General features: G+C 40.2%; 1 protein-coding gene across 2 annotated transcripts; it reads right to left on the bottom strand.

Annotated features, from left to right (window-relative positions):
- Positions 1 to 5,759: 5,759 nt before the first annotated feature.
- LOC131232429 (alanine--glyoxylate aminotransferase 2 homolog 1, mitochondrial) lies at positions 5,760 to 18,603 on the bottom strand. 2 transcript variants are annotated; one of them, XM_058228656.1, is made up of 9 exons: positions 18,391 to 18,603; positions 16,560 to 16,790; positions 9,794 to 9,964; positions 8,650 to 8,793; positions 8,358 to 8,537; positions 7,952 to 8,177; positions 6,414 to 6,527; positions 6,242 to 6,328; positions 5,760 to 6,087 (listed from the first exon to the last, which is right to left on the bottom strand). In XM_058228656.1, exons 1-9 carry the CDS (start codon positions 18,601 to 18,603, stop codon positions 6,044 to 6,046), a joined length of 1,410 nt encoding a protein of 469 aa, XP_058084639.1. In that variant the 3' UTR covers positions 5,760 to 6,043. The 2 variants fall into 2 exon arrangements, with proteins under 2 accessions (XP_058084639.1, XP_058084632.1); XM_058228649.1 differs by lacking the exons at positions 16,560 to 16,790; positions 18,391 to 18,603 and adding an exon at positions 12,996 to 13,274.
- Positions 18,604 to 21,271: the final 2,668 nt, after the last annotated feature.

Here is a 21,271-nt window from a genome sequence, read left to right as displayed (position 1 = left end):
CATGCACTTTCCTGTGTATTTCATTATCATCAATATCTAAAGCCCAATTCTAATAGTGGTCCGCTACTTTCTTATGTATATGGTTGTTATCAAATAATAAATTATTAAGTCTGATTTCCCTTCAAAAGCTCAGTGAATTGTGTCCACTAGGAGGTGGCTCTTCCCCCATACTGTATCAGGCACTAGTCCCCACTCGTGAAGCACGGGCCATATCAGTTGCCCTTTATTATTATTATTTTTTTCCCAATCAATTTAGACAGTAGTATTAGGTAGGACGGCCAAGTGTACCAATCCCTTAAACTGCTACACCACCAGTTTTCAAAGTAGCAGGATCTAATTAAGAATTCCTCCTGTTTTCAAAGAAGCAGATCTCGTTGGAAGGGAAAAAAAAGAAAAACACGGTAGCAATAGGATCACCATAACAGACTCCATTAGGCAGAAATGATGTACTGTTAAGATTGATCGTTTGTGTCCACTATTTGGGTAGGTTGATGAGCACACATGGGAGAAGGTGATTGATTATGATAACTAATCATCCATCGTCATAGCCATGCCCTGATTATTTGGGGTTTGGCGTAACTAGTCATATTAATTTTCTCGAGTCCCTCCACCTTCTAGTGCTATCTTTACTGCATCAAGGCCGGTCTCCACCCTTCGCATGTAGCAGAGCTTATCTCAATGGTTATCCTCGTCCTCAATTCTATCATTCTTAGTCTTCGCAACTCATCTCAGTATCCTCGTCTCTCAATGGTTATCCTCATCCTTAATTCTATCATTGTAGTCTTCGTAACTCATCTCAGTATCCTCGTCTCTGAAGCTATTCTTGTCACCAGTTAATTGTAACAACACTATCTCATATACTATGGATGGTACCTAACTAATTATTATTATTTATAATTTCATTGGATTGCAGTGATCTGAAAAGCATATCTCCACCCAACTTTAATTGGAGCGGAATGTCTACCTATAACACCCAACCTCCGTGGGGCACAACATGTTCAAATCAACTGCGCGCATGAGGTGACAACTCTCATCTTAATTTTATATGTATGTGTTATATCCACACCGTCCATCCATTTTGCAAGATCATTTAAGGGCATGGACCCAAAAAAGAGGCTGATCCAAAGCTCAAATGGACCACACCACAAAAAACAGTGGGGACAATCATGCACACCATTGAAACTTTCCTAGAGCACACTATTACGCTTATTTGCTATCAAACCTGTTCATAAGGTCACACAAACCTGGATGGAGGTAAAATACAAATATTAGCTTGATCCAAAACTCCGGTGGCCCCTAAGGAATTTTCAATGGTAGGCGTTGGATCCCCACTGCTTCTACAAGTGTGGTTCCATTGAGCCTTGAATCTGCTTCGTTTTTGGGCCATTGCCCTAAATGGCCTTGTAAAACGGATGGACAGTGTGGATATAACCCATACATCATTGTGGGGCCCACAAAAATTGGTGACGTCAACAGACCACCGAGGTGTAGCACACCACGCAATAGGCTTCCGTTTTATGCACTGCATAAAACAGTTATAGAGGATTCTGGTCCACTTTAATTCTATCAAAATCCACCTCAGTTGTCCCTGCATGTTTTGAAGGCTGCAGACCTCATGGTCCTCATGGCAACACCAGTTGTATGCCTTTATGCAAGTCTTTATGTAGGAAGGTAAAAATGCATCCGTTTTGAATTAGTCATGACATGCAGGGAAAGGATATATAATGATGGTCCAGAAATAAAGGTCAAAGATTGGAGAAAAATTGGAGAAAAAGAACTTACCAATGTGGAATTGCTTTTGGGGCATCTCCCATCCACTGAATGGCCCATATCAACGATTAGGATCACCGTATGGGCATCAGGACCCAATAATTCATCACTGCTTCATGGTTGCTTACCATGTTCAATCAAGAAACTTATTGATCCACCTCCCACCGCAACTATTCACTTTTGCTTGCTCTAATAAAAAGGGTCTATTAACCTTTTATTGCAAAATTATTTATGTCAAAATCTGAGGGAGGCTATAGTACACAGGCATTGTACAGTTGTTGGGTGGAAATTTGTACACTTCTGGTTTTCAGTTTGTAAACATGGGGCCCATGTTTAAGTGGTCCAAACTGCTCAGATGATGGGCCTCACCCTGGATGGTCTGCTGCTGGATTGGAAGATCTTAACAGATAAAATAAATAGCCTTTTTTGCTGTGAGTGTGAACAGTTAATATATTTTCCATCTTGATCATTAATTGTTGGTCACCCATTTAAGGTTGGGACTTCTACATCTGAGAAATTTTTGGATTATGGTCATGTAAGGTCAATGTTTGGATAAGTCAACCATGGAGTCCTCTTGTACAATCTAACAAACCTGGATGGTAGTGTCCAAACTTTCACCCGAGCATTTTATGATGCCTCTTTTATATAATCAGAATGTCAGCTTGACTATCTTAACAATTTTCTAGACCTTAACATGCCTGTGAAATTCATCGTGACTTATTACCACTTGCGAATGCATTTCCGTAAACAGGCAGACCACCTTCGCCAGCAGACCATGCAGCAGATGTATCTCATTCTAACACCCCGTCAAGCAGCTCGAGGCCTGCTTGCCTTGGGTGATTATTTCCAAAGACTTCGGGCCCTAAGTTCCCTCTGGGCTGCTCGTCCTCATGAACCGGCCTAGTTTAGGCAATGCAACCGCTGCAGCTTCTCGGATGTCAATGTGGTGCTTCAGAACTGCTGTTAATTATGAAGGGCCCTTGGTAATGGTCAACGGCGTATCAAATGTATATAAGCTGGTGGCAATTTCGAGGTGGCCCGGCTGTGATCATCTAGAAGATGTATATTTCATTGGGAAACCCAAAGCTCCATTGTACGAGTCTTTTTTTATTTTATTTTCCCCCACTTACCTGAGGTGCATATTGTATATTATGATGTGTTGTTGTGCCAGTTCATTTGATGCAAAGCAAGTGCACGCTAGATGTTTTGTGGGACATAACTTTTCACATTAAATGTTAAAAGGGGTTGTATGGGGATAGTTGTATAAATCACATATGCTGAGCCTTATGCTTGATGTTTACAATCTTTCCTGTGCCATGGCTCTGGTTGTAGAGCCTTAGTAAAAGATGAGGTTGGGTTGATGTCTGGTGGGCAGCTGAGCGTGAAAACATTTGGCAATTTACCATTTAAAAGCCAGCCCAAAATTACTTTAGCAAGACTAAGATGATGCTTATATGATGTTTAAGATGTGCTCCATCTAAGAGATTGCTGATTATATACGATTTTCAAGTTTGAAGCAGTTAAATGTTGAGGTCTTACATTGAATTTTAGTGGTACCTATAAATGAAGAAAATGAAAAGCCTTTCAAAATCCTTTCTGCTGGTGATGCAGTGATTAATCATGGTTATTTTGTTGCTTTCTTTGGGATAACCAAATTTTGGATCAGTCATGCACTTTCCTGTGTATTTCATTATCATCAATATCTAAAGCCCAATTCTAATAGTGGTCCGCTACTTTCTTATGTATATGGTTGTTATCAAATAATAAATTATTTAGTCTGATTTCCCTTCAAAAGCTCAGTGAATTGTGTCCACTAGGAGGTGGCTCTTCCCCCATACTGTATCAGGCACTAGTCCCCACTCGTGAAGCACGGGCCGTATCAGTTGCCCTTTATTATTATTATTTTTTTCCCAATCAATTTAGACAGTAGTATTCGGTAGGACGGCCAAGTGTACCAATCCCTTAAACTGCTACACCACCAGTTTTCAAAGTAGCAGGATCTAATTAAGAATTCCTCCTGTTTTCAAAGAAGCAGATCTCGTTGGAAGGGAAAAAAAAGAAAAACACGGTGGCAATAGGATCACCATAACAGACTCCATTAGGCAGAAATGATGTACTGTTAAGATTGATCGTTTGTGTCCACTGTTTGAGTAGGTTGATGAGCACACATGGGAGAAGGTGATTGATTATGATAACTAATCATCCGTCGTCATAGCCATGCCCTGATTATTTGGGGTTTGGCGTAACTAGTCATATTAATTTTCTCGAGTCCCTCCACCTTCTAGTGCTATCTTTACTGCATCAAGGCCGGTCTCCACCCTTCGCATGTAGCAGAGCTTATCTCAATGGTTATCCTCGTCCTCAATTCTATCATTCTTAGTCTTCGCAACTCATCTCAGTATCCTCGTCTCTCAATGGTTATCCTCATCCTTAATTCTATCATTGTAGTCTTCGTAACTCATCTCAGTATCCTCGTCTCTGAAGCTATTCTTGTCACCAGTTAATTGTAACAACACTATCTCATATACTATGGATGGTACCTAACTAATTATTATTATTTATAATTTCATTGGATTGCAGTGATCTGAAAAGCATATCTCCACCCAACTTTAATTGGAGCGGAATGTCTACCTATAACACCCAACCTCCGTGGGGCACAACATGTTCAAATCAACTGCGCGCATGAGGTGACAACTCTCATCTTAACTTTATATGTATGTGTTATATCCACACCGTCCATCCATTTTGCAAGATCATTTAAGGGCATGGACCCAAAAACGAGGCTGATCCAAAGCTCAAATGGACCACACCACAAAAAACAGTGGGGACAATCATGCACACCATTGAAACTTTCCTAGAGCACACTATTACGCTTATTTGCTATCAAACCTGTTCATAAGGTCACACAAACCTGGATGGAGGTAAAATACAAATATTAGCTTGATCCAAAACTCCGGTGGCCCCTAAGGAATTTTCAATGGTAGGCGTTGGATCCCCACTGCTTCTACAAGTGTGGTTCCATTGAGCCTTGAATCTGCTTCGTTTTTGGGCCATTGCCCTAAATGGCCTTGTAAAACGGATGGACAGTGTGGATATAACCCATACATCATTGTGGGGCCCACAAAAATTGGTGACGTCAACAGACCACTGAGGTGTAGCACACCACGCAATCGGCTTCCGTTTTATGCACTGCATAAAACAGTTATAGAGGATTCTGGTGCACTTTAATTCTATCAAAATCCACCTCAGTTGTCCCTGCATGTTTTGAAGGCTGCAGACCTCGTGGTCCTCATGGCAACACCAGTTGTATGCCTTTATGCAAGTCTTTATGTAGGAAGGTAAAAATGCATCCGTTTTGAATTAGTCATGACATGCTTTTGATTTAAACACCTAAAAAAATGGTGGTTCATGTTTTATAATTCAGGCCGCCCACAGGCTTGAGCATTAATAAACATTAGTGGTGTGGGCAAGGTTTAAAACATAGTCGGGAACTAGGCAAATGTTATGGTACTCCTGCTTGAATGGAAGCCTGGATTCTCTCACTAGGCAAATGTTCACCCAGTTGTGCTCTCATCGGTCAAGCACCCCAATGTGCACAGGGTACTTGGTTCATACATGTGGCTATATACTCAGAAAATCCTTATCATCCACCTGGTGAGACTTACTATGAGCGGCTCATAGTAGGACCATACTGATCAGGCAATCCTAGTTGTTTGATCAACATCCTTCAAACAGAAAGGATCTTAGATGGCTTGGAGCATATAACTGGTTTATGTCCGACCAGGTACGCTGTACAGATTCATGGACCATACAGCCATGTAACAAAGATGACTTCATCACGATATCACATCTGAGTTCATGTCCTTCCATCGATTTAAGACTTGGAGACTACCCCCAACTCATTCAGCCTTGAGTTGAGTCACTACCTACCCGAGATGAGGGTGGGGGGAACCAGGCCAGGTCCAACCAAGACAGAGTTGACTCAAATGATCACAAAACATGGTCAAGCATGGCATTTATGCTTGAAACCGTATCCTCAGCAAGCAGGCCCATCATTCATTTCACCTGTTCACACCATCCTAAACCACATCTACTTTCTTTTTTACTTCTTGGGGGAAAACAAGGCATGGCCGGATTTATCATGTTACTGGTGAAAGCACTGTGGTTGAGATGTGAACAGATGTATTTTATTTCCAACGATCCATTCTCCTCTGTTGGATTCTGTGCCCACAAATCTGAAGAACTAGTCCCATTACTCCCAGTAGGCTGATCATCACATCCCTGAGATGGCATAGTCCAACGCGTCTACAAGGAAATCTGCATGTAAAGAAATAAAAGTCACACTCAAATAGCATTTTGTGTTGACAAAGACAACTCCTTAGCTTCCCCGTGAATGTGCCATGTCAATCAGACAAATCTGAGCGCAGCTGCTGATGTTCTAAGTGGAGAGAGAGAGAGAGAGAGAGAGTACCGGCATCGTCTTTGGTGAAACACATAGGTGGTTTTATTCTGAAAACATTTCCATGCAGGCCTCCTTTGCCAACTAATACTCCCAGATCTTAAACCCAGAAATAATGTGTCTTAGCGGGATGACATAAGAGAGAACAAGCTCAAATGAGAAAACTGTGAGTTGGTGCTGTTACCTTTCAGTTTCTCAAATAAAACTGCAGTTTCAGCCTTAGCAGGCGTCTTCTCTTTCCTATCTGTCACGAGTTCTATCCCCACCATTAATCCCCTGCCCCTCACATCTCCTATGACTGTGGAAAAAAGGATTGAAAAAAGAAAAAGAAAAAATCAATGATATGTGGGAAGTGATCAAGATATCCATTCTGCAAATAGGAATGCCATATTAGTTCCCACTTCCCACAACTAGTAGAGATATCTTCTTGTTTTTTTATGGAAGGTAATGATTTTATTCAGAGGCCGCCAAGGGCAGAAAAGAATACAAAAGCCAAAAAACAAAAACACAAAAGAAAGAGATCTTGATGGGTGAAAGAGATATCTTGATGCACTCAAAAATGAATTAGCTCTTTTGATGGGTGAAAGAGATCCTTGGTAGATTGACGTATTTGAAATATATATATAGGAGTTAGATAATAACCCCCTTTAGAGTTTCTCTGAAATGGGCCGTCTTGTCCTTTTGGTATTCTAGAATGTAACAGGCAGTGATTTTCTACTACAGGTCCAGCCAGAGGTGCATATAATGCACAAGCATTAGGTCCAACGTTGATTATAAGAGAGAGTTTGAATGCTCGAGTGTATTTGCTATGCACCTGTGAATTTCTGTCTTTTTTATATAACCAGGGTTACTTCTTATGGCTGTCTGAATAACCATTGTTATTCAAACTCCTGGAAGAAATGCATTTCAGGGAAAGAACTAAGGGCATTGTTGCACTTGCAGCCATGAAACTGCAAGTTGGTTGATTTGGAGAATGGTAGTGGCTAACACTAGAAAGTGCATAGTGCATAGTTGCTTCATTGATAGACAGAGCGTTTCAACATTGAGGTCTCAGCTTTGTGTCCCTATGCTACCTATATTTAAAAATAAAAGCTAGTGAATGTGAAGTGTCTGATTTTGGTTTCTTGCTCTCTTCCACAAACTAATTTTAATTTTATTTCCTCAAAAAGCAGTTTGTGGAATGCTCAGCTCTATCCACAACCAAGTTGTAAAGAGATTTACAAGGCGAAAGATGAAGAGGATAAAAATGAATGGCATCCATCCCTGTGACGTTTAATCTTATGAATATTCAACAGAGCTGAAAGAAGATAATTTGAGTTTGCATATATTGAAACTAAATACACCAAGAGTTGTATGAAACACCTACTAGAAAGGGATCAATTGGAACTCCAATGTGGAGATCAACAAGCTTAGGCACTGTTCAGTAGATACCTAAAAATGAGTTCATCTCATTTAGTTAACATAATTATGTATTAGATATATTGATCATTAATACATAATCACTGTTAATATGAACTCATTATGTATTAGATATCAAGATCTTTAATATACGATTACTGTTAACTAAAATGAGATCAGTTCAATTTTTGGCATCTACCAAACAGGGCCCTAGATTATTATTAGTATTTTGATGCACAGAATGATTTTATTAATGCCAAAAAGGCTATAACCTTAGAATATGTGACAGTTTAACTAGAGATGCCAAGTTTGAGGAATGGTTACTTTCATGTTTTTGCTGAAGACCTCTCAGTCTCTCGATTAAGTGGGAGCCGACATCAGCACAATGCATCTGACGCTTCTCCTTGTCAATGACATTAAGCACTGCAAGGCCACCGGAAGAGCATACAGGATTCCCGCCAAAAGTGTTAAACTGAATTTTTTGGGCCATTACTTGTGCTATTTCTGGCGTTGTTACAACTGCTCCTAATGGTAATCCATTTCCGATACCCTGTTGAGTGACATGAAGGTGAAAACTTCAATGAAAATACTCCTCACAACAGTTACAACATCGAGAACTTTGACAGGGTAAACCAATGAGGCCATATTATGAAAGAAAAGAATAACCAGATCGGATAAAAATGCAAGAAAGTGTTACGAGATAACAGAGTCATGAGGGCAAATAAGAGACCTTTGCCATCGTGACTATATCAGGAATGACACCTTGCGTTTCAAATCCCCAGTAATGGCTTCCAGTTCGACCAAATCCACTCTGAACTTCATCAGCAATGCAGACACCGCCAGCCTTCCGTACAATATCATACACTAGTTTCAGGTATCCAGGGGCCAATTCAACTGCTCCTCCGACTCCCTAGAAATTGTCAAATTGAGAAATTGCATTGAGCAGAGAAACATAGATGTGTCCTTTTGGTATCAACAAATACCAAATGTAGACTGATACCACTAAAGAAATTGACTTTTACCTGAATGGTTTCTGCAATGAAGCCTGCTACTTTTCCAGGACTGCCGTAGTCAATATGATCTTGTACATCTTTGGCATAACGGGCAGCATCAGAGCCAAATACCCCACGATATGGATCTGGATTTACAACGTGATGAATTTCCCCCTGTAGAAGTTTTGGAAGAAATTTCGGTGAGGTGATGTGGATATGGTCAAATGTGCCTTTCAAAGTGTTTGCTTTCTTAAATTTCTACCCACAACAGTATACTATCTGTATGAGACAAATAATCTCTCCAGATATGAAAAAAAAAAAAAAAAGTGTTAGAAGCTAAAACAAGCAAACTCTTCATCAGCTTAAATAACATGGAATAGAGAGGGGGGGATATTATTAGACAAACTTCAGCAAGCAGTGAGAAATACTTGGGTTGACTGTTCCTTTGTTGCATATTTTGTTATATTATCTTTTTACCTGAATGGTGCCCACTATACTAATGTACAGATATACCACTATACTAATGTACAGATATATCTTGACACCTGGCAACTTGGTTTTCTGAACTCTTGGGTTTACTTTCTTCAACAAAGCTTGTCAATTTTTAAAAAATATGGATTGATAACCCATAAAATAGAACATGTATGATTGAAAAAGTTAAAGAGGATCCTTGCCAAAGTATAAACTTTAAACCCTCATGTCGCTTAGACAAGCAATAAAATGTTGGACCATAATCACCTAAATGTCAAAGTGCAGAACAATTGATTACAAGTAACAAGCATAAGTCTACCAGTGGTGCATCTTGTGGAGATATCAGGTGCAAGAAACATGCATTTGATGGGTCATTATAGCCCAGTTATATCAGCAGTAGGGGCGTATGTGATACAAGATAAAATTGAGAAGCATTTCATGGGCAGTAGATGTTGCATCTATGTGAATTTTTTATAGACTAATCATCCAATTGTAACTCAGCAAATGGCCATGCACATATAAGAACAGCAACAGAAAAAAGAAAAAAAATTGCGGTTTGAAAAATGCATTTCAGAACTGGAAACTAAGTGAACAATATCGTTAATGGCTACTAAGAGGCAAATGTCTATCGTAGAAGAAATAAGCTACCAAAATCTCACTATATGGAAATGAATCCTATAAAGTTTCTGACTAAAATACCAACCTGTGGTATTGCATACTTCCAAGTATTTAGTGCAGTTAATCCAATTGTTCCCGCACTACCACCATGATATGCATTTCTTAGGGCAATCATGCCAAGATTTCCACTATATAGTCGAGCCATCAGCATGGCTAATTCATTAGCTTCAGTCCCAGAATTGACAAAGTATACAACCTGCATTTTATTCAAGACTGGTTATTAGCAGCATTCTGTGCATAAAATAACTATTTCGAGAAACAGAAGCACCGTGGACACTAAACAACTACTTCTCAATAGTTTTACATGCGAGAGCACAAGAGCAAAGGGCATTCCAAAATGAAGAAAGATGCTCCTAAAGCATACACAACGATCAACATGAGGGATTACAAAACTCAAAAATATAAACAAAGGAAAACAAACGTATCATTTGAAATGCTAAAAAATGGACTAGCAATGCCATTCTCGAGGGTAAGCACTCCTTAATACTTTCAAGTAACTGGGGAACTCTACACCAAACTGAATAGATAGTATACCCAGTGACTAAGAGAAAGCATGCAGCAACAAACCTGATATTGCCACCTGTCAATCCTGAATCAGGAGAAATGGCCGTCGAGAATATTAAATAGTGCATGGCAATATAGAATCTTGTGCAGCAATTCATCAAAAATTATGGGTTATTATCCAGAAAAAAAAAAAATGACATCATGGAACTTCACTAAGGGTGCGTTAGGTAAACTGAATAAGAAAAAAGTCCAAAATTAATTCAAGTACCGGATCCATTGCGTACTGATATGTGCTGGAATGCCCGTTGGTAAACTGTCTAAAAAATTTCCTGAACACTGAAATTTAGTATTGAATCCAAAAATTTCTGTTTGGCAAAACTGTTTGAAATTTGGCAATTTTACCTAATGGGCCCATGTCCTAACATGATGGGTGGACCAGGTGGATTTCTCACAAACATTGCAGTGGACCCCACCTAACTTCCCGTGGCAGGAAGTTCCTGCTAAAGGATTTCGCTGGCAATCTGCGTCGGATTAGGGGTTACTGGTAACACGTTAGTGGGTGTTGCCCTGACCGTAGGGCCCACCTTGATGTGTGGTGTACATCCACACCGTCCATCAGTTTTACATCTCATTTTATGCCATGGTCCCAAAAATGAAGCAGATCCAAATCTTAAGTGAACCAAACAGCAAGGATTGAATGCTACAACCACAACCCCACCCCCCGGTCTTTGTGACCTTATCAACAAGTTGGATGGCAAATAAACATTACGTTGGGCCTTAGTAAGTTTTTAATGGTGAGCGTTCCATGACCACTATTTCATGTGGTGTGGTCCACTTGATATTTGGATCAGCTTAATTTTTGGGACCATGGCCTAAAATGAGCTGTAGAATTGATGGACGGTGTAGATATACAACACATACATCAAGGTGGGCCCCGCGGTCAGGGAAACATCCACTAACGTGTTAACAGGGTAACACCCCTCAACTACTGGATTTGGCAGACTTGGATGGGGTAGTGAACACAACACCAAGGACGTGTTGACATGGCAAAGTTAAGTGGGCCCTACCAATGATATGTGTTAAATCCACACAGTCCATCCATTTTGTCAGATCATTTTAGCGCATGAGCCCAAAAACGAGACAGATCCAAAGCTCAACTGCATCACACCACAGAAAACAGTGGGAATTGAACACCACCATTGAAAACTTCTTGGGGCCACAAGTTTTGGATCAACTCATCAAGCTGATATTTGTGTTTTCCCTTCACCCAGGTCTGTGTGACCTTATGAATAGGTCGGATGGAAAATAAACATCATGGTGAACCCTAGGAAGGTTTCAATGGTGGAAGTCATTGTCCCCACTGCTTTCTGTGGTGTGGTCCACTTGAATTTTGGATCTGCCTCATTTTTTGGGCCATGCCCTATTATGATATGGATAATTGGATGCATGGTGTGGATATAACAAATACATCATAGTGTAGCCCACATGACTTTGTCACATCAAAATGGAGTGGGTTCCAGAATTGGATCACATATGGAAGGGGCAAAGTTGTCATTTATAGAAAAAAATTAACCCAAAGCCACTTACCGCATTCTGGCCGCATCACTTACCGCTTTTGGCGCATACACCACCCCTGAATTAATTCCGTGATTAATTTTAATTAAGGACTATTTTTAAGTGTGTTAAAAAAAACACCTAAAATAACATATTAAGTGGCCGAAATCTGTTTTTAAGATTTCGGTGACATAGTGATAAACAAACAGCCCCTAAATCCTAGGTAGTTGCAGTGTATCAGCAAAATCACATGTTAAGCATTTTCTCAATGGTGGAAGAAAACCAAATGATGGTTCCACACAGCTTGATCTTTCAGAAGAAACTGTAACCTGCATTCCCAATCAGAAAGACACTAACCATGCAAAACTTTAGTCATATATTATTTCCAATAACAACTTCTTGTCCACTTTTATTTTCATCTTTCCATGAACTTCCTTATCATGATGAAAATCTCCCCTTTCACGTGATTTATCTGATTCAGTTTTCCAAGACACTGTTTCCTCCATTATAAGAACATATAGACACTGTTTCTTCAATTACAAAACAATGTAATTATTAATACCTCCTTATCATGATTAAAGCACCAAACAATCTCTTAAAAAGAAGAAGAAAAGAAAAAGTTTATAGAGCCATATTCCAGTGGTATGGAGCTCCTAACTACATTTCAATGCTTAGATCAAAGTCAAACCAACAATTTATTGTACCAAACAAAAGAATATGCTATAATTTAATAAGGGGTTTTGTCAAGCTTCACCAAGAGGGCGAATGGCACTCATAGATTGAGTGGCCACTTCTTGTATCGGTCACTGCCAAAAGAACAGATCGATTGGATGGCCAGCACCATGCAGAGGATAAAAGTCACTGGCGATCTCAGTTAATTGGGTTTGTTGATACAATTCTTGTAACAGAGCACCTATCATCCACCAGCGATGTCCATTACATGGGTGTGTTGATACAATTCTCGTAAGAAAGCACCTATCATCCAATTTTTGTGGCTATCCTAATCGATGGCCCAGACCTATAAGCACCTTCCCTGATGAGTGCAGGTGATGGTTAACACATCTCATCAACATGGTAGAGGTTAACAAAACCCTTTAAAAATCGTATCATGGTTTAAATTACAGAGTTCAACCCTGCAAAGTGCGTTAAAAACTTAAAGATAAAACAACCTTTAGGTTACCCGGCATTTTTGACGCTAGGGCTTCTGCGAATTCGGCAATCGCATGGTGTAAGTATATAGTTGTAGTGTGCTGGAGAAGTTTCGTTTGCTCCATGACAGCGTTAACAACATCTGGATGACAATGCCCACAAGATACTGTGACAATACCTGCAAAAGCATCGAGATAACGCTTTCCATTCTCATCAAACAAATACTGCATCTTGCCTTCCACAATATTGAGCTGCACACGAAAATGTAGGGAAAAAAAAATCATTTTTTGAATGCAAGCTACAAAAAGGAATTTCTTTATCAGTGAATCTGACAAATTACGGATCAAAAATTTTGTAAAAAAAATTACAACTGCCTTTTGTTTTCTTACAAACCAAACTTCTCATTTTCCGTTCCAGACCAAACATTTTCCTCAGAAACTCGTGCATCAGTATAAACCTTTGAAAAGTAATATTTGTGGTGCACGCTTCATTATGTTCGTGTTTTTGGTAGGCAGGACCATTTATCTAGTGGGTATCACATAAATGGTTGCAGCCCAAAAGCTTAAATATATTTGTGGGTTTTGGCTATTAACTGAGAAAATTGCCCATTTCATGCTCAAACGTTTTCAACCACCCATCTACAGGGCACCCATGGGAAAATTATATAGTCCCGTGACCCTGATATTCTAACTATGATCCATCCACATGATGACCTGTCAAATTAGCTAACCTTACACTGTACAAATATGCATCATGCACGCTGGAGATAGCTACACACACACACAAGAATAAATTATCTAGTGCAAACAATTTCAACACAATGTGGTGCAAACGGTTTGTTGTGAGTCGACCATCATGTGTTGATGAAATCCACTCCGACCATCAAATCCACTCCGACCATCAGACACACCCTTCCTCATTTGGCCAGCCGCCAAAAAATCGGGTCAATCCATGACTTAGATGGACCATACCATCAAGAACAATTGAGAGTGGACGCCTACCCTTGATTCTCATTGAGTGCCCACCATATTGTATATATGCCATCCAATCCATTGATATGAAACATCTGCCCCAGATGATGGCACACGCAAAAAAGTCAGGCCATTTTGAGACTTGGGCACAACAAGAATCAACGGTGGCCATACCCTCCTAACTGTTCCTACTCTTGTGGCTCGCTTGAATCATTTATTGCCCTGATTTTTGGGCCCAAGGCCAAACATGGGAAGGTGAGCACGATGGTTGGAGTGGATTTCATCAACACATGACGGCGGGTTCCACAACAACCATCACACACACAGGGTTTTGCTCACCCCCCCCAACACACACACGCGCGCGTGCAGAATGGCAACACGTTAGGAGCTCTCAATCTTCAAACTAGCCCAAAAGAGGTATCCAACAATGCTCGGCTTGAATTACCAGCACTTCCATTCAGGGCCCACCTTGATGTGTGGTGTACATCCACACCGTCCATCAGTTTTACATCTCATTTTATGCCATGGTCCCAAAAATGAAGCAGATCCAAATCTTAAGTGAACCAAACAGCAAGGATTGAATGCTACAACCACAACCCCACCCCCCGGTCTTTGTGACCTTATCAACAAGTTGGATGGCAAATAAACATTACGTTGGGCCTTAGTAAGTTTTTAATGGTGAGCGTTCCATGACCACTATTTCATGTGGTGTGGTCCACTTGATATTTGGATCAGCTTAATTTTTGGGACCATGGCCTAAAATGAGCTGTAGAATTGATGGACGGTGTAGATATACAACACATACATCAAGGTGGGCCCCGCGGTCAGGGAAACATCCACTAACGTGTTAACAGGGTAACACCCCTCAACTACTGGATTTGGCAGACTTGGATGGGGTAGTGAACACAACACCAAGGTAGGTGACGTGTTGACATGGCAAAGTTAAGTGGGCCCTACCAATGATATGTGTTAAATCCACACAGTCCATCCATTTTGTCAGATCATTTTAGCGCATGAGCCCAAAAACGAGACAGATCCAAAGCTCAACTGCATCACACCACAGAAAACAGTGGGAATTGAACACCACCATTGAAAACTTCTTGGGGCCACAAGTTTTGGATCAACTCATCAAGCTGATATTTGTGTTTTCCCTTCACCCAGGTCTGTGTGACCTTATGAATAGGTCGGATGGAAAATAAACATCATGGTGAACCCTAGGAAGGTTTCAATGGTGGAAGTCATTGTCCCCACTGCTTTCTGTGGTGTGGTCCACTTGAATTTTGGATCTGCCTCATTTTTTGGGCCATGCCCTATTATGATATGGATAATTGGATGCATGATGTGGATATAACAAATACATCATAGTGTAGCCCACATGACTTTGTCACATCAAAATGGAGTGGGTTCCAGAATTGGATCACATATGGAAGGGGCAAAGTTGTCATTTATAGAAAAAAATTAACCCAAAGCCACTTACCGCATTCTGGCCGCATCACTTACCGCTTTTGGCGCATACACCACCCCTGAATTAATTCCGTGATTAATTTTAATTAAGGACTATTTTTAAGTGTGTTAAAAAAAACACCTAAAATAACATATTAAGTGGCCGAAATCTGTTTTTAAGATTTTGGTGACATAGTGATAAACAAACATCCCCTAAATCCTAGGTAGTTGCAGTGTATCAGCAAAATCACATGTTAAGCATTTTCTCAATGGTGGAAGAAAACCAAATGATGTTTCCACACAGCTTGATCTTTCAGAAGAAACTGTAACCTGCATTCCCAATCAGAAAGACACTAACCATGCAAAACTTTAGTCATATATTATTTCCAATAACAACTTCTTGTCCACTTTTATTTTCATCTTTCCATGAACTTCCTTATCATGATGAAAATCTCCCCTTTCACGTGATTTATCTGATTCAGTTTTCCAAGACACTGTTTCCTCCATTGTAAGAACATATAGACACTGTTTCTTCAATTACAAAACAATGTAATTATTAATACCTCCTTATCATGATTAAAGCACCACACAATCTCTTAAAAAGAAGAAGAAAAGGAAAAGTTTATAGAGCCATATTCCAGTGGTATGGAGCTCCTAACTACATTTCAATGCTTAGATCAAAGTCAAACCAACAATTTATTGTACCAAACAAAAGAATATGCTATAATTTAATAAGGGGTTTTGTCAAGCTTCACCAAGAGGGCGAACGGCACTCATAGATTGAGTGGCCACTTCTTGTATCGGTCACTGCCAAAAGAACAGATTGATTGGATGGCCAGCACCATGCAGAGGATAAAAGTCACTGGCGATCTCAGTTAATTGGGTTTGTTGATACAATTCTTGTAACAGAGCACCTATCATCCACCAGCGATGTCCATTACATGGGTGTGTTGATACAATTCTCGTAAGAAAGCACCTATCATCCAATTTGTGTGGCTATCCTAATCGATGGCCCAGACCTATAAGCACCTTCCCTGATGAGTGCAGGTGATGGTTAACACATCTCATCCACATGGTAGAGGTTAACAAAACCCTTTAAAAATTGTATCGTGGTTTAAATTACAGAGTTCAACCCTGCAAAGTGCGTTAAAAACTTAAAGATAAAACAACCTTTAGGTTACCCGGCATTTTTGACGCTAGGGCTTCTGCGAATTCGGCAATCGCATGGTGTAAGTATATAGTTGTAGTGTGCTGGAGAAGTTTCGTTTGCTCCATGACAGCGTTAACAACATCTGGATGACAATGCCCACAAGATACTGTGACAATACCTGCAAAAGCATCGAGATAACGCTTTCCATTCTCATCAAACAAATACTGCATCTTGCCTTCCACAATATTGAGCTGCACACGAAAATGTAGGGAAAAAAAATCATTTTTTGAATGCAAGCTACAAAAAGGAATTTCTTTATCAGTGAATCTGACAAATTACGGATCAAAAATTTTGTAAAAAAAATTACAACTGCCTTTTGTTTTCTTACAAACCAAACTTCTCATTTTCCGTTCCAGACCAAACATTTTCCTCAGAAACTCGTGCATCAGTATAAACCTTTGAAAAGTAATATTTGTGGTGCACGCTTCATTATGTTCGTGTTTTTGGTAGGCAGGACCATTTATCTAGTGGGTATCACATAAATGGTCGCAGCCCAAAAGCTTAAATATATTTGTGGGTTTTGGCTATTAACTGAGAAAATTGCCCATTTCATGCTCAAACGTTTTCAACCACCCATCTACAGGGCACCCATGGGAAAATTATATAGTCCCGTGACCCTGATATTCTAACTATGATCCATCCACGTGATGACCTGTCAAATTAGCTAACCTTACACTGTACAAATATGCATCATGCACGCTGGAGATAGCTACACACACACACAAGAATAAATTATCTAGTGCAAACAATTTCAACACAATGTGGTGCAAACAGTTTGTTGTGAGTCGACCATCATGTGTTGATGAAATCCACTCCGACCATCAGACACACCCTTCCTCATTTGGCCAGCCGCCAAAAAATCGGGTCAATCCATGACTTAGATGGACCATACCATCAAGAACAATTGAGAGTGGACGCCTACCCTTGATTCTCATTGAGTGCCCACCATATTGTATATATGCCATCCAATCCATTGATATGAAACATCTGCCCCAGATGATGGCACACGTAAAAAAGTCAGGCCATTTTGAGACTTGGGCGCAACAAGAATCAACGGTGGCCATACCCTCCTAACTGTTCCTACTCTTGTGACTCGCTTGAGTCATTTATTGCCCTGATTTTTGGGCCCAAGGCCAAACATGGGAAGGTGAGCACGATGGTTGGAGTGGATTTCATCAACACATGACAGCGGGTTCCACAACAACCATCACACACACAGGGTTTTGCCCCCCCCCCCCCCCAACACACACGCGCGCGTGCGGAATGGCAACACGTTAGGAGCTCTCAATCTTCAAACTAGCCCAAAAGAGGTATCCAACAATGCTCGGCTTGAATTACCAGCACTTCCATTCAGGCCAGCATTCCAAGAGATGCAGCCCATATTTTAGGAATTGATTGTTGATCTGGTGGTCCCTGCTGCGGATGGGATGTGGAATATGGACTAAAAGCTTCCGCCGTCAAACAATCCCAATCATCTTTTCATTTCTATGTTATTTTATTTACAAAACAGCCAAGAAGTGGCCCAGATTCAACTTGGGGCTGAATTTGACTCTGTTTATGGTTGTCGCCAGTCCTAAATCTGAGTCCGAAAGATAAACAGCCAGGCAGCCCGGTTCATTGACAGCCCAGGGAGCCGCATGCCCACAAAATGATGCAGCTCGAACGAAAGATGCCAGATATTCCGCAGACCATTGCATTTTTCATATTTATCTCCAAAACCCTAGTTCTATCGATTCCACCTCTTTTCTGACTACTACTAAGGGCAAAAGTAAATGAACAGAACGAACTTACAGGCTTCTGGTAGTAATAAAACAGCGACGGACCGAGGAATTTCTTCCGTTTCTGCAGGATCTCATCTCCCAGAAGCCCTTTGTAGGGTTTTGGTTCGTAGTCGAAAGGAGGGAGCTTCGGAGCCGAAACCGAAGAGAATCGACGACATACTAGCCATCCAAACCTCTCCTTCGATTCGAAGCTCCTCTTCAAGAGATTTCTCTGCAAAAACATGACGGCAAGGTTTGAAGCTCTTCTGCAGCTGGGATTTTTCTGCGAGGGGCCAGCTCTTCTGCAGCTGGTTCTTGAAGCTAGAAAAAGCGGCTTTGGCGCCCCTTTTATAGATTTTCAAGAAATGAAGGGAAGCGGATCGTGTAATGTAGGGTAGGTTTCATCTGTAGTGGACGGCCCTACTGAATCATTTCCCGGCTGGAAAATTAAAAGGAAAGATTCCATTCGTCGACTGATCTGAATACATGACGGCAAGGTGCCATTTTGGATTTGGGTTGCTGACGTGGTATTTGCGTGTCAAGATTCTTTCGGGAGAATAAAAAACTCCGATGCTTTGGAATGTTGTGATGGCCCATAGGCAGGCGCTAAAAGATTGTACACGTGGCATATAATTAACTACAATCAAACCGTAGAAGTGGTGGATCCCCTTAGATCTACCATAAACCAAAATCTACCCTATTTGATTAACTAAATATCAATACTTGAACATTTGTTGGACGGTTGGATGAAAAAGACAACAGTCCGGATTCAATTTTTGAGTGTCCACGAATCAGAGTCTAAGATCGTTCAATCAAGATGATATTGAGTTTATGATCTATGGTCCACAATTTAGACAGTTTGGTTTGAGTTAATATCTGTCATGCGTACAGCTTTTGAGTGCCTCTGTACTAACCATCACACTCAGCTTAGTAACCCAGTCAAAGTACCACACCCTTTATGCTTTGTTTGTTTTTACCATAAAAAGTACTTATGTTATGGAAGTAAATTTTCATACTATGAAAAGAAGATTTTGAACAGAAATGCCTTTATTTTTTTTTGGGTAAAATAGCCCAAAAAGGTAAGAATATTTTTGTCTTTTTTAATTCATTTACATAGAAAAGGTTTAATTTAATAAAATAAGTTCCGTACAGTTTGAAAAAAAAAAAAGAGAGTAGGTGGTAAGTAATATTTATAGTAAAAAATTATCCGTTCCCCGTCTTTCAATCCGAAAGAAAATATGGTGCCGCTGCCAATGTTGTATAGGTTAATCATCAATTAGGGCATGAGATGTCCATAGATCTGGACGTTTCAAATACTGGTCCCTACGGTGGATTGGATGCACCACAGAAATTAAGCCGATCTTGTGACTCAAGGCACTGATTGGAGGATTCCTGAATATTGCAAATGGGCTGTTAAGAAAATGTCTAACTACCTGTGGAAATTCAATGGAAAAAAAAATAAAAATCGTAAAGATCGGTGGGTATGATGATTTTAATAAATACATTTTTGCCGTATGGCCTATCCATGGTAATACAAAATAGATGGATGGTCTGTACCTCTTTCATATCATATGCACACGTGTACGGTTGTTGAGTGCTTGATAAGCAATAAGCTTGGACGCTTTCAGGCGCTTTGACGAGGAACTGATAGGACAGCCCGCGTCGCTGTCGAGGAAGAAAGATTCCATACTCACTGAAACACCTGCGGAACTGGCGCTAGGTCCCTGCTTTGGGAAGAAATGATTTATCTTGCATGAAATCCACGCCGTCCATCAAGTACACCATTTCTTGCCGGGCCTTGATTCCACCATCAAGATGATTTAACATTAGATGGACTACCCTAAAAATTATAAATAAAATTTCTAAATTCACATGGTTTGAGCCACCTGAGTGTTAAAGTATTGTAATTTTTGGAAAAGGGACAGCTATGAATGAAATAAATGCTATGTAAACACCCTAATAGGTCCAAAACGAAATTATTCTCGGCGTTCCATCTTCTGCGATGTGGTCTACACTAGTTTCGGATTATTATGAATTCGTGTTTAATGGTTCCACCGTGAAAATGATAAAGTTACACGCTGGTTGCTTTGTATTTGCAAATATAGCCCCTTGGCTGTCACTCCAACCAGCTAAGTGGGTGTGAACTTGACTGCAGGGTCCACTTTGATGCATGCATGGCATATCCACGCTGTTTATATGTTTTGCCAACTTATTTGAGAGTGTGGTACCAAAAATGAAGAAAAAATAAATTTCAAGAGGACCACACCACAGGAAATAATGGTTGTTGAACACCCACCATTAAAAGCTTCCTAGGGTCTACAGTAATGTTTGTTGACCATCCAATATAATAATAATGTTAAACAAACCTAGATTGAATGGAAAAAATAATGATTAGCTTGATCCAAAAATTTTGTGGACCACAAAGATTGTGAAGATTTCATTGCTTGCTGCTAAATCTATTCCAATTCCAATAGCCTGAAACCTTCCCTTCAAATACACCAACGAAACATATGGACATTGATATGCAACACATGCATCAGGGTAGGCCTTACGGTCAACGTCGCACCCACACAGCTGGTTCTTGGGTCCCAGCTAAGTTACACTTGCTTCCAAGACTTACACCTGAGTGTAGACTTTAGAATGCTCTCTTAGAAAGTGCCAATGTTTGCAAGCATGTGGGAGATATAGGTCCTTCTTAAAAGTCAATGTCCACTTACAAGTATGCTCGTTCCATGATAGGATCCACAATTTCAACACCATGGGCTAAGGTGCATACAACTCAAATCAAATTATTTAGACGTGGCCTGAGATGGTTTATAAAACAACATCAATTATCCTAAAATCATGCTTTAATTGGTTGATTAGCTGATGTTTAATTGATGATTGCTTAAAAAATTAATCAACCATTTAAA

The sequence above is a fragment of the Magnolia sinica genome, chromosome 2 (assembly GCF_029962835.1).
Source record: "Magnolia sinica isolate HGM2019 chromosome 2, MsV1, whole genome shotgun sequence".
Lineage (NCBI taxonomy): Eukaryota > Viridiplantae > Streptophyta > Magnoliopsida > Magnoliales > Magnoliaceae > Magnolia > Magnolia sinica.
Note: the sequence above shows the minus strand (reverse complement) of the source record. Positions and strands in the feature narration are given on the sequence as shown.

Excerpts from the sequence above, each read along its gene's own strand:
- LOC131232429 (XM_058228656.1), bottom strand. The coding sequence starts at position 18,603 with ATGTTTTTGCAGAGAAATCTCTTGAAGAGGAGCTTCGAATCGAAGGAG. Across the intron at positions 16,791-18,390 it reads TTTATTACTACCAGAAGCCT|CTCAATATTGTGGAAGGCAA; the intron begins GTAAGTTCGTTC and ends TTTCGTGTGCAG. Across the intron at positions 8,178-8,357 it reads ATATAGTCACGATGGCAAAG|GGTATCGGAAATGGATTACC; the intron begins GTCTCTTATTTG and ends GTCACTCAACAG.